This window comes from Salvia splendens, chromosome 12 (assembly GCF_004379255.2).
Source record: "Salvia splendens isolate huo1 chromosome 12, SspV2, whole genome shotgun sequence".
NCBI lineage: Eukaryota > Viridiplantae > Streptophyta > Magnoliopsida > Lamiales > Lamiaceae > Salvia > Salvia splendens.
Genome location: NC_056043.1, coordinates 32,135,533 through 32,158,065, shown reverse-complemented (window position 1 = coordinate 32,158,065; position 22,533 = coordinate 32,135,533). Strand labels below are relative to the sequence as shown.

Here is a 22,533-nt window from a genome sequence, read left to right as displayed (position 1 = left end):
TTGAAATCTTGTTTATTATCTCTTCCTCACTCTCCCTCTAGAATTAATCCCTCACTCTCTCCAAACAAAAGGAGATTCTCACAATTCTTGATTCTACACCTTGTTTCTCAGCTATGGCGGCAGCTGCATTCTATTCCATGAGCCTCCGCCATGGCGTCAAGAATCTCAACCAACTCCTTCCCAACATACACACTGTTACTAGGCAAGCTCTCTGTGTGTGTGTGTGTGTGTTGTAGTTTTGTTAGTCAAAATTTTATCTTTTTTAAGTTGCAATTCCCTTTTTCCCAGATGGTGTTGTCATTTTGTGTTTATCTGATAAATCAATGGCTTAAATTTCTCCACTTTCTGTGTGATGGGATTTTTTATTGGACAAAAGTAGTAAAACACATTGATAATCATATAAAAAATTGGTTTTTAGTTGTAATATTTAATGTTTATTGAAGCAACGTTATCAGCATGGGTTCTGTTTCACATCCTTTTCTTGATGGAGTTTTAAAATTCCTTTCTTTTTTTTGGGTTCTTGTCTCATATCAAGATGTGGAATGGAATCTTAGTTAGAACTTTGTATTGGGATAGCTTATTTCTCTCTTGTTGAGAACACTTGATCAAAATTTATTCCCATTTCAGGATTTATCATGTTGGTGGAAGGCCGAAAAATGCGAAAATACGTCTTAATAAGGCGAACACGAGGCCTGCACGAAGGCAGCACGGAGTTTTGTTGAAGTGTGTGGCAGAGCAAGGTGAAGAAGGGAAGGAGGAAGATATCTCTAAAGCAACTTTGATATGGAGAGCTGTCAAATTACCAATGTACACCGTTGCTCTCATTCCGATAACAGTATGTTTATTCGACTCTTCCTTTGGTAGCATCCTAATAATTGCTCAAACTTTCAAAAAATTTGATATTGTATAGTGAGTTTGTATGACTATAAGAGCAGAATTATGGAATCCTTCAGACATGGGAAACATGTTTATTTCGATAGTTGGAATGATTCGAGCATGAAGGAAGCATTTTGTCTGTGCTTCCTTGAAAAATTAGGCCAAAATGTTGGAGTTGATAGTGGCCAAGGTTAATATAGTTATGTCCTTTGAATTACTTATGCATTTAATCAGAAATTATGTCATCAGAAGCTTGCCATTTCATTTGAAACCTTGTTTTGTTGGTTATTTATACAGAAGTTTCTTGAAATATTGGTCTGCATTTGTTAGCTCGTGATTTATAGTTCGTTGGCTACTTCAATAAACAGGTAGGTAGTGCAGCGGCTTATTTGGAGACGGGCCAGTATTTTGCAAACCGTTTCCTCAGGCTGTGTGTTTCTTCAGCTTGTATCATAGCTTGGCTGAACTTAAGGTTTGCGTTTCACCTTTTTCCGAATTGTATGATCTCATTACTAATAGTCCGCGTTCATCACTCGTGTTGGTATGTTATTCACTCTCACTTAGAACAGAACAGACAGTCCTTGTTTATGCCTTTTGATCATTTTGAAAGGTCATTAGTTGTTAATGTTTGTATCGAATGGTCCTTCTGAATGCCTCGTGTGTATATTTGGGCAGCAACGATGTGTACGATTTTGACACTGGAGCAGATAAAAACAAGAAAGAATCAGTTGTTAATCTAGCTGGAAGGTTAGAAATGGTCTTAACCCTTAAACGCCCGTCTCAGCTCTAGAACACCCGAGTAACGATAATGCTATGTGAAGCCGGACAGGGACTCATGTTTTTGCTTGGATACTACTTGCACTTGGCTTCGCTGGCCTTTCTTGGGTATCTGTCGAAGCTGGAAGTCTACGTTCGATAATGCTACTTTCGTATGCTATAATCTGCGGCTATGTTTATCAGGCAATGCATTTATTTCACTACATGAACATATCTCACAATCAAAATGAAAAAAATTCAGCTGTGGTGATGATTTGTTTTGCAGTGTCCACCGTTTCGCCTGAGTTACTTGGGATTAGGGGAGCCGCTGTGCTTTGTAGCGTTCGGGCCATTTGCAACGACCGCCTTCTACTTGCTCCAGAGCAGCACAAAGTAGCTCATTCTCATTACTACAAACATTGAAGTAATAAACTGTTTTACTAACTTCAGTTATGTTTTTAGGCAGCTGTCCATTTCTGGAGCTGTTGTTGCTTCATCCATTCTTGTTGGCATCACAACTTCCTTAATCCTCTTCTGTAGTCACTTTCATCAGGTGGATTTTCTCTCTCATGACAAATGTCTTTTTCACAACTGATTTGTTTCGTACATAGCTCAGATAGAGGATGACAAGGCAGTCGGGAAGTTGTCCCCTCTGGTGAGGCTCGGGACTGAAGGAGGCGCGAAAGTAGTGAAACTAACCGTCGTGGCGCTATACTTGCTTCTTTTCATTCTTGGCCTTACCCAGACTCTCCCCTTCTCATCTGTAGTAAGTGTTTCTCATTATCTTCAGTCTAATGCTATCCCAACTTATATCTCACAACAGCGGTCGCGTCACCACAGATTCTCTGTGGCCTAACGCTGCCCGTTGCGAATTGGGCAGTTAGCTTTGTTGACAAGTACCACAAGGTGAGGGGGTACTTAACTTTTTTTTTCTTCATAAAAACATCATAGTAAAAGAGGGTTTGGATTTGCAAAAGGACAAGACAAAGATCTTCATGGCCAAATACTACTGTGTGAGGTTTCACACTGCGTTCGGAGCTGCGCTGGCGGCCGGGCTGGTGGCGGCGAGGATGTTTGCTAGAAAGCAACTTCCACAAGCCATTCTTCTCTGAGGTTCAATAAGGCAAATGGGAGGAAGCAGCTTCTCTCTCTTAACTACTGATTTTCTCTCACCTGACAACACAAATAGGCTCATACTAATTGATCAACTATATTTGATATACTTCCTTTATTTAGCTATGTATAATAAACATTTTTTGGATTAGTATTCACTTGTCTAATAATGTTATAGAGATCCAATTTTGGTTTCTTTATTTGTAATGTTTGGAATGTATAATACTCCTCTACATTAATCTTTGAAAAATCTAAGTTTACTAAATTTTATGTACTGTATAACTTAGACTGACATATTGTAATCTACAATGTCATGAATAATAGCAACCAATCAAATAAAAGGAATTATAACTACGGAATTCACAAGTGAGTCTTTCGTATTGTTAATATCTAAACAAGATCATTTATGCTACGTATGTGTCCTTCATTTATGTTAATATCTGAACAAGATTACCCATGTTTCGTCATCTTCGACAACACATTCGGCTCAACTCTCAAGCCAACTCTAATACCATTTTCCCAAAGAACACGTATAGTTTTATTGATTGAAGCATACTTGATACATGAATGAGAGACCAATCAAACTATAACAATTTTTTTTCCTAAAATCAAATTTTATTTGACATTAATATGCCGCGGATATCCGAACCCAATAATAAAAATACAACTGACCTCGTGTGGAAAAATTATAATGAAACCACTTACATTTATTTATTTATTTCTTTTTACTTTTATTTTATTCAGGAGTGGCCCAACCCTAACAGAATAGGCCCAATAAAATTATATCATTCCCATTCATTCAATAAAAACTCAACTAGGGTTTAATTGTTCCTTCAATCAGGGGTTCAGCATCGCCGCTTATAGAGAGTGAGACGAAGACACAAGCTCGAAGCGAAAACCATGGCGGCACCCGTGGCAAAGGAGTCAGTTCAATGTTTCGGCCGGAAGAAGACCGCCGTGGCGGTCTCTCACTGCAAGCGCGGCCGCGGCCTCATCAAAATCAACGGCAAGCCGATCGAGCTCGTGGAGCCGGAGATCCTCCGCTACAAGGCGTTCGAGCCGATCCTCCTCCTCGGCCGCCACCGCTTCGCCGGAGTCGACATGCGCATCCGCGTCAAAGGCGGAGGCCACACCTCGCAGATCTACGCCATCCGGCAGTCCATCGCCAAGGCGCTCGTCGCCTTCTACCAGAAGTACGTCGATGAGCAGTCGAAGAAGGAGATCAAGGACATCCTCGGCAGGTACGACAGGACGCTCCTCGTCGCCGATCCCAGGCGCTGCGAGCCGAAGAAGTTCGGCGGTCGCGGTGCTCGCGCTAGGTTCCAGAAATCGTACCGTTGAAATCCTGGTAGTAGCTATTGCCTTCTGATAGTATGCTTCTGGACTAAAATTCTAGTTTGTTTTTGCTGTTTTGTTATTTTCTCGAGGCTATATCGGATCATTAATGAACATGCCTTTCGTTTTGAGCTATAATTCGGAAAAGTGTTGAATTCTGATGTGTTTTTAAATGTTTATCATCGTTGTGTCTTCAGTTGAATTGATATCCAACCCTTGAATTGTTGTTTCTCTTTAATTATTGAGTTTTGCTGTTGTTGGATGAATTACAATTCACCATTAGTCATTCTTCTGCAGTTGAATAGTATAATTTATTCATTGAACAATGCCAAATTAAATGAGTCTAGTCTCTTTTCATCCCCTATTTTGTGAATTTTAAATTTATTCAACTAATTTTCTGAAGTAATGTTAGGTGCTTTGGGTTTTGCTTAAACCTATATTGATTGCTATGAAATAATTGGCAGATTGGTTGTGTTAATGGTTTTAGTGGTGATGATAACTTTATTTTACTATGAAGTTGTGAAGCTGTTTTCTTTTTTTGAGGAATTCATGAAGAGTCTTATAGTTTCATATTTGATGCAGGGCTGTTTTAGCTCCTTTATTTTCTTCTAATACTTTTTATTATACTCAAGTTTACTGAGTCTTATTCAACCATTTTAGTTTCCCTTATTTTAATTTTACACCTTTTTTATTCTCTTCAATTATTTATTTTATTGACTTTCATACTTTATTTTCTCATTTTTTTATTTAATTTTATTTTGTTCACTGTTTTTTTTTCTATTTCTACTTACCTCACTAAATGCTGGTAGAACTGTCTTAAATCTTGTGGTGAAATGTAAAATAATGTGTAATTTTATATATCTTTTTTTTATATGTTAAAATTTACTCTATTGTAAATCTTAGTACATGACTACATATACATTTTAAAGAATATATTGTGACTCAGATTGTGACTACCTCAACAACCTCAATGAAAAGTATTCTTAGCCAAAACAATGTTTTAATTCTCTGAAAATTATGTATGACAAATGCTTTAACGTTTTATTTTGTATTATGAGAAAAAATGTGATCATTTGAGAGTTATTCCAAATTGAAGTGCGCCTTCCTCCTTTTCGAGTTTGAAGGTTCTCTCCACAGGATTTGGTATCGATGGATGAGAGCAAGTGAGATTAAAATCCCCGTGAAACAGTCTGCCGGAGAAAACTCCGTCCTTGTCCGTGACCGTTACAACGTTGCTCCTCCACTCTTTCAAGATCAGCCGATCCACGAGCTCTCCGGTCGGCGTGATCTTGAAGTTGTTGTCTATGAGGCACATCTGCCCGCACCCGATTGGCATGTGGTTGTAATCTTTTGCGTTTATGCATTCGTCCCTGCACCCTTTCTTCTTCCACCCTCCGAATATGATGATCCCCTCCACAGCCGGATGTGAGAACGACTCCCTGAGGACGTTCTCGAGGTCCTCGTGTTGTGTGTCGCTCTTGAGGAAGTCGAGCTCTGTGAGCCATATGGGGCTCCCTGAAGCGCCCATGACATCGAAGGCCGCACGTATGTAGGATATGTTGGCCCTTAGGGTAAAATGGCCCTGCATTCCAATGTGCAGGACCATGTCCTCATTCCCGGGAAATGACTTGATCTCGCGGATCTTGTGTACGATTCTTGCCGGGATGACCTTAATGTCCTTGGGGTACTCGAGCGTGTTGTACTCGTTAATGAATAGAGGGGTATGTGGATCGATAGCCCGGGTGACCTGGTAAAAAATAGGGAACTAATCAGCCATCGTGTTGATAGATGAGTTTCATTGTTGGTGTTGTTTAAAAAACGGCAATTTGAGAGTAAATAAGTACATGATTAAATTCCAATTTTGCATATCGTACTTAAATCTTCAAGCAAATTGCAGATATATTAGTTTACTTGGATTTTACAGCCAATCACATTTTCTAAAAAGAGAGAAAAAACTAGCCTGGTAAATCATGGCGGAAGCGTTTGCACCAAGGATGCTTTCGTAGTACGAGTTGTGCAAGTTCTCGTTCACCACGTCCCAGGCGATGACCCTTCCGGTGTACCGGGACACTACAGAGGCGATGCGGCGGATGGTCGTGTAAAGGACCTCACGCGGCGGGAGGGTTTGGGTCCAATAGTTGGATGCGTTGGTTGAGTCCCATAGGATGCAGTGGCCGCGGATGGCGATGTTGTTCTTCTCGAAGAAGGACACCATGGCATCCGCGGTCTCATAGTTCTCCACGCCTTGGAAGTGTTCGTTGTAGTACCACTTCATCTCGTTGTGGGGTGTCGCGGCTGTGAAGCGGGCGGCGAAGAAGTCTTGGTACGCCTTCGCTTCGAGGATCGAGTAGCCCGTGCCGCAGCCGATGAGGAAGAGTGGCCTTGTGTGGGTTAGGGTTATGTTTGCGCCTTCCAATGGCTTACCTGCCTTGTCCGTCACTTTTATTTTTATGTCCCTTTTGCGATACTGGTGATGTGTAACATTTAATTGTCATTATCAAATAACATGTTATCAAATTTTAGTGTCACAAATAATTATACCTTATTGATGCTTCTCTTCTGTTGTTCTCTCCATTCTGCTTTTGTGAATGACTTAAGTGATACATTGTCTATCCAAACCTCATTCTTATTGTTTGGAACCTGCATGTATGATTATACCAAACAAGTTAGATATACTTTTTTCATATAATGGATCAAGGAAATAAAACTCATGGGGTCATTGATAGTGTTTGCACACTGCATGTATGACTAACACCAAACAAGCTAGGTATACTTTTCTCATATAACTACGGATCAGGAAAATGAAACTCGTAGAATTAGTCACAGTGAAGAAAGGTTGTTGTATATGTCGGGTTGTCGCTGACAATAGATGACAATAGAAAAATGGAAGCAAGTCCTGAAACAGTGGGGTGGAGCTGCGGCACCAAGGGGTCGATGCCAACTCCAATAGCGGGCCCCACAGATATATACTAATGAGAGTATATTATTAACTACTATCCCCGTCTCATTGAAATAGGCTAATTGAGGGTGACGCGGGTCTTAATGCGTAATCTTGTAAAGTAAGAGAAAAGGAGAAAAAGTGGTTGAAATAATGTATTGGATGGTGAAGCCCATAAATGATAAAGTAAAAAAAAAGAGAAAAATGTTTTTATAAATGGATATGAACTATTTCTATAGGATGAACGAAAAAGGAAATTCGGCCTATTTCTATGAGATGGAGGGAGTAATATGTACCTTGAAAATTAGATCAACTTTCTCATCTTCATAAGCAGTGAATCCTCCTTTGAGCATAGACCAACAACCAGTTTTGGCTATTACTGAACCAGATGGCTTAGTTTCACTAGGAGTTTTAATATAAGCTAGTATGGTTTCTTCTCCTTCGTCTACTTGTATCCATGCTGCCAAAATTACAATTATTTCAGTTAGAAATGAAATTCGTGGGATCGGACACGATAATCAAGATGCAATATTGTGGCAGTGGTGGGCTATATCGATCCCACAACCCCACCTGAGTGAGCCATTGGTCGTATATAAGGTTTTTAATTACACCTGAAAATGTATATAAATGGTCTTTCTGGATATCAAACGAGTAAGAGACTCCGTCAAATATATCGGTACGATTAAATGCCACCAAAAAATTGTTATTAGTGGTTGATTTTCTTTTCTCCATACTTGCATTTCCATACACTTTCCACTCCAACAATTGTGAATCGAACATAGGATCTTTGAACATTCCCCCTTCATATTGAGGTTGCTTAGGCTCAACTAGACACTGGAAAATGTTTGAAAAATTAAATTAATAAAAAATAATAATTATGTCATAGCGAAATTTGATTGTAAATTCTAAAACCTTTGTCAAATTATGGTTTTGCATACCAACTTTAAAATCTCCCTATAAATTAGCTAGCTATTTTGATTTTGCAACCAAGCTATTTTTTTTTCTTATTTTACAACCAATTAAGATTTCGACGCTGGCTATTTTTTTTCTTGTTTTACAACCAATTAAAATTTCGACGCTGACATAGGTTGGATACTAATTAGGTAAAATTATTAGGGGTCAACCAAAATCATGTAATGTTTAAACATGAAAAAATTACCACACTATTATTAAATTAAATAATTTTAATTTTTTAAATTATGGCTTACTTTAAGTCATGTTAGCATCAAAATCTAGGTTGATTGCAAAATTAAAATAAATCAATAATTTGGTGATTTACATACATATGCAAAACCATAATTTGACAATTGTTTAGTAATTTACACACAAATACCCCTATATCATATTATTTGACAAATATGAAATTGTCCAAAATTAGTATTTTTTTACATGAATGCTGGCTTTGTAGTTGTAAGATGCATCAGAACCCTCGAGAGCGACTAATAAATCACAGAGTTAATGCAAAAACAATTAATTAATGATTAAAAATCATGATTTTACAGTAAAAAATAATAATAGTGCAAAATAAAATAGAATACGTTGCTGACCTGATACGAGTAGAATACATAAAATAAGAAACACCTCACTCTTAAAATATCTCATTATTCTGTGCATAGGAAAAAAAATATGTTGATGATAAGATTTTATAATACAATTAAATATACCGTTTTTGCATGACATATGATAAGAGTTTATAATACAAATATTCTATTTTTGCAAGACATATAATAACATTTTATAATACAAATATCCCATTTTTGCAAGGTATAAATGCACATAGATGATATTATTCCCTCATTCATAATTCTTGTTTCACTACAATATTTCAAGTAATCCCATAATAAATTAGTACTAATCCCACTATAAAAGGTCATACATATTAAAACATGTATACCTTTAATCTAGCCCAGAATGTGTAATCAATTAATCGATTATTCCAAGATAAAGATAAACTCCAAATAATATAAATTTGGAGATTTTCTTTTTTATGTAAAAACAAGTTTAATCTTCATTACATATAGGCTGAAGAAATTATTGTTCGACATCATTGAAGTATAGAACATTTAATATTGTAACGTGTGATTAGATATTAATTGTGTAATTGAATGCATCGTATTATTGCTAATTAACATTGTAACTCCGTTGTAATATGAAACTTGCCACTTACATTATTGCTTAATTTATTGATTTGGCCTAATAATTTTTACCTATAATTAATACTATATCATGAATCCAGTAAAACATTAGTACTATTTTATTTTTAATTAAATTTATGTTTTGCATATATAGAAGTACTATTAATTAAAATTTTGGATAAGAATGGCTTCACTTAAAAATTTTGTAATTTCCTTGAAAAATAAAAGAATGAATAGGATAAATAAAGTAAGAAAGATAAATAAAGAGTAAAGTAGAAAAAAGAATAGAGTTATTTGTTAAAATAGAGAACTATTTAACTACATTTGAATGGCTCAAAAGAAATACAACTCAACTACCTTAGACGGATGGAATACTTTATTTCTCATCATTTATTTTACTTTAATTTATAAACTCACCAAATATACTTACTAATTTCTTAAATTTTATGTTGAAAAAATGGTGAAATGTAAAATAATTTGTAAAATTTTAATTGTCTTTTTTATTTGGTTAAACTTACAAAATTTCAAATCCTATTTTAAATACTAGTGTTTGGTTATGATGTGTATGCGGACAAAATATAAATGAATTATTTTCTTAAATAATTTAGTTGATGATTAGATATGTGGACAAGAGAGAAATGAATTGCTTAATGTTACAAGTTTAAATTGAATAAAAAGCAGGATAAATTTTCACAACAAACTAGTACCGATATTTTATCAATAAATTAGATTTGATTGAACGAGCTATATTCAAAAGCCAGCCCATAAGACCTAGAATATCAGCCAATGGGGTTTTTTCTTCTTTAGTTCTAGAGTACATTAATCATTCCTCGTTTGTACTGCGTTTTTTTTTGTTCCGGATTTGGGAGAGACGCATGACCCTCATGCGTCTATTTTTAATGAAACGCATGACTGTCATGCGTCTTTTATAGAGACGCATGAGGGTCATGCGTCTCTCATTTTTTTTCCGTTTTATTTTGACGACGCATGAGAATCATGCGTCTTAGAAACAGACGCATGACGCTCATGCGTATTTTTTTTTTAAAATTTGACTGGAGACGCATGATGCTCATGCGTCTTAAAGAGAGACGCATGAGCGTCATGCGTCTCTACTTCGAATTAAACCAGCTGAGAAGGCAGTAGCTCCTCATTCACGCACGCAGACAGCAAAGGTTGCGATTTCCTTGGCGATTTCTTGGCGACTCCCGTCATATTTCGGTAAGTTTCCTTCAATCTTTCAACACTGCTCCATTATTTGTTGTTTATTTGCATATTAGTAGGGTTTTTGAAAAATTTATGTAAACTTACTATTTTAGGGTTTATTGAAAAAATTTATCTTTAATTGTTGTTGGTTTGTATATTTATTTTTGCAGAAATCATGCAAGTATTCGTGAGTTTATATTGGGGTGGTAGAATATATCAACTTCCTCATGTGGGCATTTGTTATGATCCTCCTCGTGCGAGAGCTTCCATCGTATTGGATTCATGTGTTTCATTATCTGAATTAGTAGGAATGATATGTGCTAAGATAAGAATAGATTCCAACCAACACTTCATCGAAATATCTTGGAGGCATTGTTTCTTGGGTACCGGTACGAGTTATGTATGTACTGCGGTTGACAGTGATCAAAGTGTGTTTTATATGTTCAATGCGGCTCTAAATTCTACTCGGCATATTGAATTATTTGTTGAGTATTCGTCTGTTGGAAATGCCTTAATCCCACCAATTGTTGATCATGGTGTTGGTTCATCTACGAGGTTTGAACCTATGAGCATCGACTGCGGTATGAATGAGCAAACAGACGTTGCAGATGTTGGATTGAATACTCAAGAGAATGTACAAGAACATGCTGATGTTGATGTTGTACGAGGAGACCTTGCAGATCCAGAATTGTCGTCATCATCGTCTGATGATATTTTAAGTGATGATTCCGGTGCTGACTCTAGTGATGAGGAGGTAGTGTATAAACCCGTCGTACAAGGTGAACAACCACTTCCAGAATATGTTCACACTGGGTTGAAATATTTTCGCAAACTGCCAAGTGGTCGTACTGAGGTACCTGAAGTTGGTAATGAACGCAGTACCATGTACTGGGATGAAGAACACCCATATCGGATTAATGGTGGAACAAAATTTGATAGCAAGCTGCATGTGAAGACTGCTATTACTATGTGGAGTCTGAGGCAACACCGGCAATTTAGGGTGGTTGAGAGTAAATTAAGAAGGTGGCATGCCGTGTGCAAATATCCACCTGGCCAGGTCTAATCAGAGATAATTGGTCACGGTAATGCTCAACCGAGTGTCTTGGAGCATTTCCTATCTGCGTTGTTCCTCTCCACCTATACATAAAATTGATGTAAGAAAAAAATTCACCCAATATGCATTAATAAATAAAAATTTCGATATATACCTGGCGCCACATGGTGTATATGGCTCGTGCACCTTTGGTCCTATGAACGCAGGCCTCAATGTGGGCATTCTTTCCCACGCCCATAGCTGCAGGAGGATCATAGGGCCGCCCAACTCTTTTCTCTTATCCATGGAAGCCTCGCATAGATAATGATAAAGGTAGGCCAATGCCGCGCTTCCCCAACTTATATTCTTCACCTCTTCCGGATCCCCAAGCCCATTCAACCACATAAATGGCACCTTACACCCCGTGGTATCCGGTAGAATGAGACCTCCTAATAAAATTAGGGCATGGATACGTGCTCTTTGGATGTATACGTAAGTAGGCAGGTCATCACCCAGAGGCATCCTTGTCTGGTTGATCAGCGCGGTCATCAGCAAACCGCCTTGCTTTGTCTCTGTGGAAGAATCTGGTATCCATCCCAACAGATCGCGGCACTTGCTGGTCCAATCTGGAAAGTTGTCATGATAGTCACGACCCGTGAAAACGACGCCATCCGCCCTCAAGCCCCAGATGGCTTGCACATCTTCCAAGGTGATCGTCGTCTCACCGATCGGTAGATGGAATGTGTGTGTCTCCGGCCTCCAACGCTCAATCAACGCCGTGATCAGCTCATTGTCGACCTTCATTGGCTTCCCACAATCGATCACGCCTTTGAAACCAAAGACGTCAAGCCAATATCTTACATTCTCGTGAATCACGGCGTCCCAAGTCTTACTTTCAGTCCTTCGGACTTTAAATACTTGGGTTGTTCCCCCTTTCATCAGTTTATTTGAAATGTGATTTTTTTGCATATTTAACACGGACGGGTCTTCGGGTCCATACAATAAATGTCCAGTAGAACTTGAAGTCGCCATCTAATCTAAGTACAACCAAAATCACAACCAAAAAACATACAAAATCACAACGACAATCATCAAAAACATACCAATATTATACAATAGAATGAATTTAGCCACTAAAATCGTAGACATTTAACTAAACAACAAAAAAATCAACCAAATTGGAGCTATTCGTTTTTAACCCTAATTTACAAACATTAGGGGAAATCTAAATAATCTATGCAAATTAACAACAAATAAGGAAGGCAAGTAGAATGATTGAACGAAACTTACCGGAAAACAAGTCGAAATCGTCTTCTTTCGCCGAATCTAGGAAGAAATCGCCGCCTCCGTGAGTGTTTGCTGTCTGCGTTCGTAAGTGAGGAGCTACTGCCTTCGCCGCTGGTTTAATTCGAAGTAGAGACGCATGACGCTCATGCGTCTCTTCCTAAGACGCATAAGCATCATGCGTCTCCAGTCAAATTTTTTAAAAAAAAAACACGCATGAGCGTCATGCGTCTGTTTCTAAGACGCATGATTCTCATGCGTCGTCAAAATAAAACGGAAAAAAAATGAGAGACGCATGACCCTCATGCGTCTCTATAAAAGACGCATGACAGTCATGCGTTTCATTAAAAAGAGACGCATGAGGGTCATGCGTCTCTCCCAAATCCGGAACAAAAAAAAAGCGCAGTACAAACGAGGAATGATTAATGTACTCTAGAACTAAAGAAGAAAAAACCCCAGCCAATGAGATTGGCTATTTGGCAAAATTTCATCAATTGATAAATATTTTATTTAAAATTTATATATTTTTATATATTAAATCAAAAATTATAAAAATTATTCCATATTCGTCTTTTATAAATATAGACCACATATGCTCTAGTTTTGTATATCAAAATATCCATTTTTCTACATATAATAATCCTTCTTCTTTGATATAATTTCTTAGTATTTCTTTTAGTATCTTTCATTGTTCAATATGACGAATGATGCTAATAATATATTCTTCATTTTAAAATTTCTATTCAATCTAAAATTTCAATCATTTCCTCGATTATTTCCCTAGCTTTGATAATTTTTCAAATTGTTGTCAATATCAAAGTCCATTCCAAAATAATTCTCAAAATTCAAGTCAAGACTAGATACAAACCAACATGTTTTATGTTTTTTATTTCGTCATTTATTGTGTTTTATTTTAATAAATTTTGTAATAGTAAATATTTAAAGTAACAATATTATCATTGAAAAATATTATAAAAATAAATATATAACAATGTTGTCAAGTGATCTTGACAAATCATAAAAAAATGTATAGTTAGGAAACTAACACAATAACTTCATTGAAAATCACTCCTAGCCAAAGCAATTTTTTGATTCACTGAAAATTATATATGCAAAGTGTTTTATTTTGCATTATGAGAAAAAAAATATGATCATTTGAGAGTTATTCCAAATTGAAGTGCGCCTTCCTCCTTTTCAAGTTTGAAGGTTTTCTCCACATGTTTTGGCACCGATGGATGAGAGCAAGTGAGATTATAATCGCCGTGAAACAGTCTACCGGAGAAAACTCCGTCCTTGCCCGTGACCGCTACGACGTTGCTCCTCCACTCTTTCAAGATCAGCCGATCCACGAGCTCTCCGGTCGACGTGATCTTGAAGTTGTCGTCTATGAGGCACATGCGTGTGCACCCAAACGGCAAGCTTAACTCGTCTTTCGCGTTTATGCACTCATCCCGTCAAAAGTAGTTCTTTTTTTTACGGTACCGTCAAAAAATTAACCGTCAACGCTAATTACACAGTTGCATGACCATTAGTTTTTTGACGGAACCGTAAAAAAAAGGAACACTCCGACAATGATTTCATTTGTTATAGACCTGTTTTTTAAAAAAGTGAATGTTTTTGACTGAATTCGTGTTTTGGTCATATGTTTTGATCCTCACGGCATACCGGGACACTACAGAGGCGGGCGGTAAAGAAGTCTTGATACGGCTTCGCTTCGAGGATCGAGTAGCCCGTGCCGCAGCCGATGAGGAAGAGTGGCCTTGTGTGGGTTAGGGTTATGTTTGCGCCTTCCAATGGCTTACCTGCCTTGTCCGTCACCTTTATTTTTATGTCTCTTTTGCGATACTGGTGATGTGTAACATTTAATTGTCATTATCAAATACTCCCTCCGTCCCACTTTAGGAGCCCCGGTTGATCAATTTCGTGTGTCCCGCTTTAGGAGTCCCGGTTAAGGTAAACTAATAAAAAATGCTTACAATTCAATTTAAAAAGTGTTAAAAGTGAGTCCTAATATCCACTACAGCATTTATTTATTACACACTCAAAACTTTTTTAAAACATGTGTCCGACTCAACCGGGACTCCTAAAGCGGGACGGAGGGAGTAATATGTTAAAAATTTTTAGTGTGACAAATAATTTTACCTTATTGATGCTTCTCTCCTGTTGTTCTCTCCATTCTGCTTTTGTGAATGACTTAAGTGACATATTGTCTATCCAAATCTCATTCTTAGTGTTTGGAACCTGCATGTATGATTATACCAAACAAATTAGGTATACCTTTTTTTTTCATATAATGGATCAAGGAAATAAAACTATGGGGTCATTGATAGTGTTTGCACACTGCATGTATGATTAACGCCAAATAAGTTAGTTATTCCATCTGTCCCACAGTAGATGTCACACTTAGGTGGTGGCACGAGATTTTAGCAGATGTTGTTTTGTGTGTTAAGTAGAGAGAGTAAATATAATTTATATATTAATGTGAGAGAACTTTTTTCAAAAAAAAAAGGAAATGCGATATCTTTTTTGGGATAAACTAAAAATAAAGTGTGACATCTATTATGGGACGGATGGAGTATATTTTTCCCATATAACTAAGAATTAGAGAAATGAAACTCTCTGATAATAGATGACAGACGAATAATAAAAGTGAGTCGCGAAATGGTGGGGCAGAGTTGCGACACCAAGGGGTCAATGCCAACTCCAATTGGCCATGGTGGGATTGGTGGAGCATTAATCCGACGTGGATCCACCATTGCGGCGCCCACGGATATTTACATAAATAATGAGAGTATATTATTAACTACTCTCTTCGTCTCATAGAAATAGACATAATTTCCTTTTTTTATCCGTCCCATAGAAATTTTGTTTTATCTTTTTTTTCCACTTTATCAATTATGGACCCCACTACATTATTTCCACAACTTTTTCTTTCTCTCTTACTAGTCCTAATATGCATTAAAACACGTGTTATCCCAATTAATTCATTCTATGGGACAAAGAGAGTAATATGTACCTTGAAAATTAGATCAACTTTCTCATCTTCATAACCTGTGATTGAGCATAGACCAACAACCAGTTTTGGTTATTACTGAACCAGATGGATTATATTCGCTAGGAGTTGCAATATAAGCTAGTATGGTTTCTTGTCCTTCGTCTACTTGTATCCATGCTGCCAAAATCACAATTATTTCACTTAGAAACAAAATTCATGGGATCGGACACGGTAAACAAGGTTGTCAGCGCAACACTGTGGCAGTAATGGGTCGATAGACCCCACAACCTCACTTGGATATGCCATTGGTCGTATATTTGTAAGTGATTGTTTATTTGGTTTTTGTTTATACATGAAAATGTATATAAATGGTCTTTCTGTAGTCTTTCTGGATATCAAACGAGTAAGAGACTCCATCAAATGTATTGCTGTGATTAAATGCCACCAAAAAATTGTTATTAGTGGTTGATTTTCTTTTCTTTTCTCCATACTTGCATTTCCATACACTTTCCATTCTAACAATTGCGAATTGAACATAGGATCTTTGAATATTCCACCTCCATATTGAGGTTCCTTAGGCTCACTTAGACACTGAAAAATGTTTTAAAAAAAAGAATACTAAATTCATAGAAAAATTACTACATGAAAATTTGCTTGAAAATTCCTAAACTTAAGTCAAATTCTAGTTTTGCAAACTGACTTTAAAATCTCATAAAAATTACCGAACTATTCGGATTTTACAACAAGTTATTGATTTATTCTTATTTTACAATCAATTAAGATTTCAGCATTGATATAGTTAGATAATTTATTTACGTGAAGTTATCATACACATTAAACCAAAATCATGTCATGTTTTAGAAGCATACTGTTATACTAAATTAAATAATTTTTTGAATTATGGTTTTTATTAAGTTATGGCATCAAAATTTGGATTGATGGCAAAATAAGAACAAATCAATAGTTTGGTCATTTACATGCAGATTTTTAAGACTAATTTGAAAACCAGAATTTGACAATTTTTAGTAATTTACACAAATACCCCTATATCATATTAATTGAGAAATACTATGAAATTGGTCAAAATTAGTAATTTCTTACATTAGTAGAGTGCATAAAATAAGAAACACCTCACTATTAAAATAGCTCATTATTCTGTCCATAGAAATTTTTTTTATGTTGATGATAAGATTTTATAATACAAATATACCATTTTTGCTAGACATATAATAACATTTATAATACAAATATCCCATTTTTGCAAGACATAAATTGACATAGAAGATATTATTCCCTCATTCATAATTCTTGTTTCACTACAATGTTTCAACTAATCCCAATTCAAAGTATATGGTAAATTGGTAATAATCCAACAATAAAAAGTCATGCATATTATAAACACAATAAAAATAAATAAAAACAATCATCAATCAATCATATTAGAATACATGAGTAAAGATTATTTATTTAGCAACTTAATAAAACATGTATTGTAACACCCCCACCAAATCGTCCGCTGGCCGAGTAGGTGATGTCACAATTCCGGTACCATAAAGTGGCAATTTAAAATTTTTAATTTCTGAATTATTCAAAAACAAATCTTTAAATCAATAATTGATATTTACAATTATAGCGGAAGTAGCTTAGTATAATAATTAGTGCTAACATGCCACAACTAACCATTCGAAAGATCTATCGGTAACAGAGCTCAGTGACCCGCCAAGGATGCAACGCTGTGATAGACGTGAACAAACATCCACTAGTACTCTCCAATGGCGACTAACCTGTAACACACTCAACACTTTAGCCAAAATTCTCTTCAAGCAATAATCATACAACTTAAAATTCTAACAAATTCTTATTATTGTTTTATTTACCAATTATTACCACATCTATCATATCATTATCATTTTATTAATTTCTAGCATAATTTAGGCAGCATCTCCCCTATAACCATCACATGCCCAGAAACTAACAATGAATAATATCAATCACAGAACATATCAATAGTCATCATCATCATCATCATCATCATCATCATCATCATCATCATCATCATCTATCTCATGAAATTTACCTGATTTACAATCATACATCACTTCGTAAACCAATAGGATAGAATACAAAGTAAAATGCATATCACCAATGAATTCACACTTTAACACGTATATAGATCACCAACATTTTCACATAATCAAACACATATAGCCCCATTAAGTGCTTAGTGACAAACTAGAGTACACGGACCAGATCAGAAACAGAATCAGAATCTCAGAATCAGAGGCAGACGCGGATTTTGTCCTCAAGAGGACTCTGCATAGACCACCCATTAAGGGTGCAGTCAGATAACCAGATACAGATATCGGACAGATCATAGACTGATCAAAGTTGATTTCAGACGATCCTCGCTTCGGTTATCCAGAAGACGAGTAATCCTAGATAATGCAGCGCTGTTGTCCTATGACATGCCAATTATACCCACAGAATACACTCAAGCACGGGACGTAAACACAATCAAATATACTTATTTTCGTACCAATACTTATATCCAACATAACACATCAACACAGACAGACAAATCCGACCTCTTCACGGATAGATAGATCAGATATCATCACATGATGTAATCACATTTGCATACATCTCATCAACATATATCATTTATCACGTTCACCTTAACGCCCATTTCCACATTTATATAACCATCTTCACAGTCACAATCATACTCTTCCCTTTTTATCTTTCATTATCAACTCATTCAACAATTCATTATATCCTCATAGTTTACTTCATATGTCTCTTCTTCCATAATTAATCATAATTCATCAAGTTCACAAGTTACATATTCCCATATAAACACATAAAGCACATAAGGACGTTTAATTATCACATAAAAGCATATAAGAAATTAGCCTTTTCAGTGCTGAGCATGCTACCTGGATGACGTTTACTTCCAAACCTTTCTTTTCGACGTCTCTTTTTCTTCTGACCCCTTACTCTTGACATGGCTAATAATTGGCGGTAGCTACCTCGATAGCATTGTACTCCCTTCATCCCATAGTACATGTCACACTTGGGAGATGACACATGATTTTAGGAGATGTTATTTTGTGTGTTAAGTGGTGAGAGAAAATATAATTTTATAATTGATGTGAGAGGGAACTTTTTTTATAAAAGAGGAAATGTGACATCTTCTGTGAGATAAACTAAAAAGGAAAGTGTGACATCTGCTATGAGACGAATGGAGTAATAGACATTAATCCATAGAGAATATAATTTTACATATAAGTTAAACTCTCTCATTTATTCATAATTAATATTCTATATGTAAAATGAAAAGTATTTCTATAATTCTTCATTTATCTTCAACATAACCACTACACTGGACTGATTTATCATTAACGTTCTACCTTCAATCGAAAGAATTTAGAAACTTATATTCGACATTTATAAATACCTAAGGAAGTCTAGTTTATAATCCAACAAGATTTATTCAAAAATTCCTAAAGTTTTAAGAGATATCACCATTTCCCCACAGACTACCGAATTCAGGCAATTTCTGACATCATTTTCTAAACAATAGTTATAAATGATATTTGTACTCTTTATTTCCTCAGAAAATACAGAGAACAACTAGACACCTTATAGTTAATTTCTAAATTATGTAATCGAGTTTTAATCGATCTTAAGTGCTCTGACTAACTCGGATAAAGCATACCAAAATATGACATTTACCAGAATTTTGACAGTTTCTGGCTGTATTGTTTTAACAATTTATAAATATAGTAAATAAACTTACTAAATTCTAAAGAAAAATCAGAGATTTCTAGACTTGTCAAAGTAATTTTTAAATTATTAAACCACATATTTCACTATTCTACACGTGCCAAACTATTCAGATCAGGTCACCGAGAGATAGGAGATTTAAACCTCTTTAATCAAATTTTGTTTCAATTCACGTTTAATCATCCCATAAAGGCATAAACCATAAATTTCATCTAGCTTGTACATCTAACTACTGAAACTAGAAACCTAAGGTATATTTTCCATTTTCATTTTAGAGCTCAAAAGCTTCTAACTAATAGATCAAAACTAGCCATAATCTATCTAAAAGTCACATATTCATTGATAAATCACAAATCAAATAACATCCGAACTACACTTACGGAGCTCGAAATTGTCAGATTTCTAACCTTAAAATTCCGAATTCGTGCTATAAAAAATAAGCTATAATCAAAGGCCTACATTGATAACGTACCGGTTATGCGATTACTTCGAAGAATGAATGATCAAATGTAAGAAATTTGAAGAAATAAAAGACACAAATGCCTTTATATTAGATTTTCCACGCATACACCGATTTAATTTCGAGTTCTTCATTTATTTCCTCTTATATTAATTTCCAATAGTGTTTTGGTTCTATGTATTTATCATCAATTATTTCAATTAATTTCATTAATAACTTTGAGATAACCGTTGAAAATCCCAATTTCGGCATTTCTTGCACCAGAAAATTTCTCTTTCCGTGTCTAGGGTGGTTTTTGGTGTGTTACATGTAGCTTTAATCTTGTAAGCCCACAATGTATATAAATATGCAAGCTCACAATTAATTGATTATTCCAACAAAATGATCAAACCCCAAATTATTTGGTGTTTTACTTTTTGATGTAAACACAAGTTTAATCTTCATTATATGTAGCATTACAAAAATGGTTCGACATTATTGAAATATAGAACAATTTAATACTGTAACGTGTGATTAGATATAAATTGTGAAATGGAATGCATGGTATTGACTATTGATAATTAACATGTAACACCGTGGAAATCTATCAATATCTAAAGGGACAGTTTTTGGGAGTCTATGTGGCACACATTTGAGCGGGAAAACTATCTATTGGACAAAAAAAAGGTAAATATTATTAGATAAAAATTGACCCAATGAGATGTAGAAAAAAATGGCTTCTATGAGAAGTTTAAGACATTTATAAACTTAACTTCACTAACCCTGGCCATCATTCTTTCTCTCTCTCTCAACTGGTTTTCTCCAAATATGAGTTTGGTGGCAGGGTCATACGAGCGTTTCATTTGGGGCTACAAACTGAACCGTTCACTAACCCTAACCCCACTCTTCTCCTTCCCCTCCCACCTCTCCACCATCAAAACCGTCGCGGTCGCGGTCTCAGGCGGCAAAGACGACTGCGTCAAAATCTACGACCTCGGCGAGCGTTGCCTCAGCTCTCCGATCCGGGGAGTTCAGGCCAAAAAATTAAAGACGGAGAAATCAACGGAGATAGGAGAAGCCGACTTCGGCGAACTCACCGGGGAAGCGAGGAACTACGGCGAGCGAATTTGAGAGAGAAGCCGCTGCTGCTGTCCCCTCTCAATCGAGGGCTCGACTGGGAAATTTGGTTTTGTGAAAGAGAGAAAGAAGGATCGGAGGAAATGGAGGGGAACGGAGCTGCTGAATCTCCGGCGAGCCAGGCGAATGGCTACTCGCCGAGAGAGAAGAGAGGGTGAGCGAAGAAGAAGAAGAAGAAGAGGTGCCGCTGATTTCCTAGAATATGGTTTTGATTTGGGGAAGTTTTAATATAAAAAAAAAAGAAACAAAAAGAATGAGAGTGAAGGAGAAGTCGCGTACATCAGGGAGTATAAATGGGGCCTCCTCACCAATTAATTAGGTTTTGCCTGGAGTATAATGTTTTTTAGGTTTATTTGTGTTAAAATTTTAGTCTAAGGAATGTATTATTTAGGCTTTATTTTTATTGGATTTTATGATTTTGAAAAAATTTATGAAAATATAGTTTTAAATTGGGTGTTATGTATATATCATTATATTTATGTTTACAAATTAGGTTTTAATTTTGAACTATTAATTTATTGGACTTTGTATAAATATTTTTAATTTAAATTCATCTTTGTAATTAAGTTTATGTATTGTTATTTTGCCTTTTATTTGAGTTAAAATTAGAATTGTGCTAAAGAGTTTAATTTGTCTTCTATTTGGGTTAAAATTAAAATTTTATTCATCATTGTAATAATTTCTTCACCGAATTAATCTATAAACTAAATGGCAACACAAATATATAATTTAATTTTCATGCTATATTTATTTAATTAAAATATTTAATATTTCATCCTCTTAAAAATAAAGACATTTTTTATATTCAATTCAATTGAATGGCCGAAAGTTTTAATTATTCTTGAGTTTAACTGAATATTAAAATAATACTACTATTTTTATACGAAGTTGTAGTATGTCATTGAAGTGTAATTGCTCTATATGTATTATATATTTTAAAGTTTTTTAGTTAATATTTATTTTAAAATTTATAGTTAATTAATTAAAATATTTTTTGAATTATCTAATATGAGTATACTGTTATTGTACGTTTCTTATTCCAATTTCTACTCTTTGATCTTTACTCACACATATTTTCTTTATTTGTATATTTATTCTAATTAACTTATATTCTTTGATCCTTAGCTACACATATTCTTTTTGTCATTAATTTTATTGTTTTTACTCCACTTGGATCATTAATTAAAATTGTATATAGATAATACATTCATTAAGGAGTAGTACATTTTTTTAAAATCTTCACATTGCTTTGAGTTCTTCTTTTCTATATTTTAATTATATTTTGTATTCATTATTTGGGCTTTAGTTTAGCCTTTTTAGGTATAAAGTGGGTTTAGTGGGTTGGATCTAATGGAGGATTTTAGATTTAAATAATTTGTAATCGTAAATTTTTATTTGAATAGAGTTTTAGTTTGGGTGTTGGGTTCTATTATTATGTATTTTAAATTTTTTATGTATTGGGCTTTGTAAATATATATTTTTAAATTAAATACTTTTTCATTA

At 35.3% G+C, this 22,533-nt stretch overlaps 4 protein-coding genes across 5 annotated transcripts; 2 read left to right on the top strand and 2 right to left on the bottom strand.

Annotated features, from left to right (window-relative positions):
- Positions 1 to 3,010, top strand: LOC121757289 (2-carboxy-1,4-naphthoquinone phytyltransferase, chloroplastic-like). 2 transcript variants are annotated; one of them, XM_042152824.1, is made up of 10 exons: positions 1 to 202; positions 628 to 835; positions 1,245 to 1,348; positions 1,552 to 1,623; positions 1,698 to 1,836; positions 1,919 to 2,025; positions 2,095 to 2,185; positions 2,249 to 2,398; positions 2,473 to 2,538; positions 2,610 to 3,010. In XM_042152824.1, the coding sequence occupies exons 1-10, from the start codon at positions 114 to 116 to the stop codon at positions 2,742 to 2,744; spliced, it is 1,161 nt and encodes a 386-aa protein (XP_042008758.1). In that variant the 5' UTR covers positions 1 to 113; the 3' UTR covers positions 2,745 to 3,010. The 2 variants fall into 2 exon arrangements, with proteins under 2 accessions (XP_042008758.1, XP_042008759.1); XM_042152825.1 differs by lacking the exon at positions 2,473 to 2,538 and having other exon boundaries at positions 2,584 to 2,746.
- A 555-nt stretch (positions 3,011 to 3,565) lies between these two features.
- LOC121759571 (40S ribosomal protein S16-like) lies at positions 3,566 to 4,318 on the top strand. The gene has a single exon (XM_042155206.1). The coding sequence runs from the start codon at positions 3,646 to 3,648 to the stop codon at positions 4,084 to 4,086; it is 441 nt and encodes a 146-aa protein (XP_042011140.1). The 5' UTR covers positions 3,566 to 3,645; the 3' UTR covers positions 4,087 to 4,318.
- Positions 4,319 to 5,149: 831 nt separating this feature from the next.
- On the bottom strand, positions 5,150 to 7,601 carry LOC121757906 (endo-1,4-beta-xylanase 4-like). Its single transcript, XM_042153362.1, has 5 exons — positions 7,589 to 7,601; positions 7,315 to 7,478; positions 6,622 to 6,720; positions 6,041 to 6,547; positions 5,150 to 5,827 (listed from the first exon to the last, which is right to left on the bottom strand). Exons 1-5 carry the CDS (start codon positions 7,599 to 7,601, stop codon positions 5,150 to 5,152), a joined length of 1,461 nt encoding a protein of 486 aa, XP_042009296.1.
- Positions 7,602 to 10,272: 2,671 nt separating this feature from the next.
- Positions 10,273 to 12,840, bottom strand: LOC121757905 (serine/threonine-protein phosphatase 7 long form homolog). Its single transcript, XM_042153361.1, has 5 exons — positions 12,680 to 12,840; positions 11,565 to 12,426; positions 11,406 to 11,493; positions 11,214 to 11,299; positions 10,273 to 10,396 (listed from the first exon to the last, which is right to left on the bottom strand). Exons 2-5 carry the CDS (start codon positions 12,419 to 12,421, stop codon positions 10,273 to 10,275), a joined length of 1,155 nt encoding a protein of 384 aa, XP_042009295.1. The 5' UTR covers positions 12,422 to 12,426; positions 12,680 to 12,840.
- Between the last annotated feature and the right edge of the window lie 9,693 nt (positions 12,841 to 22,533).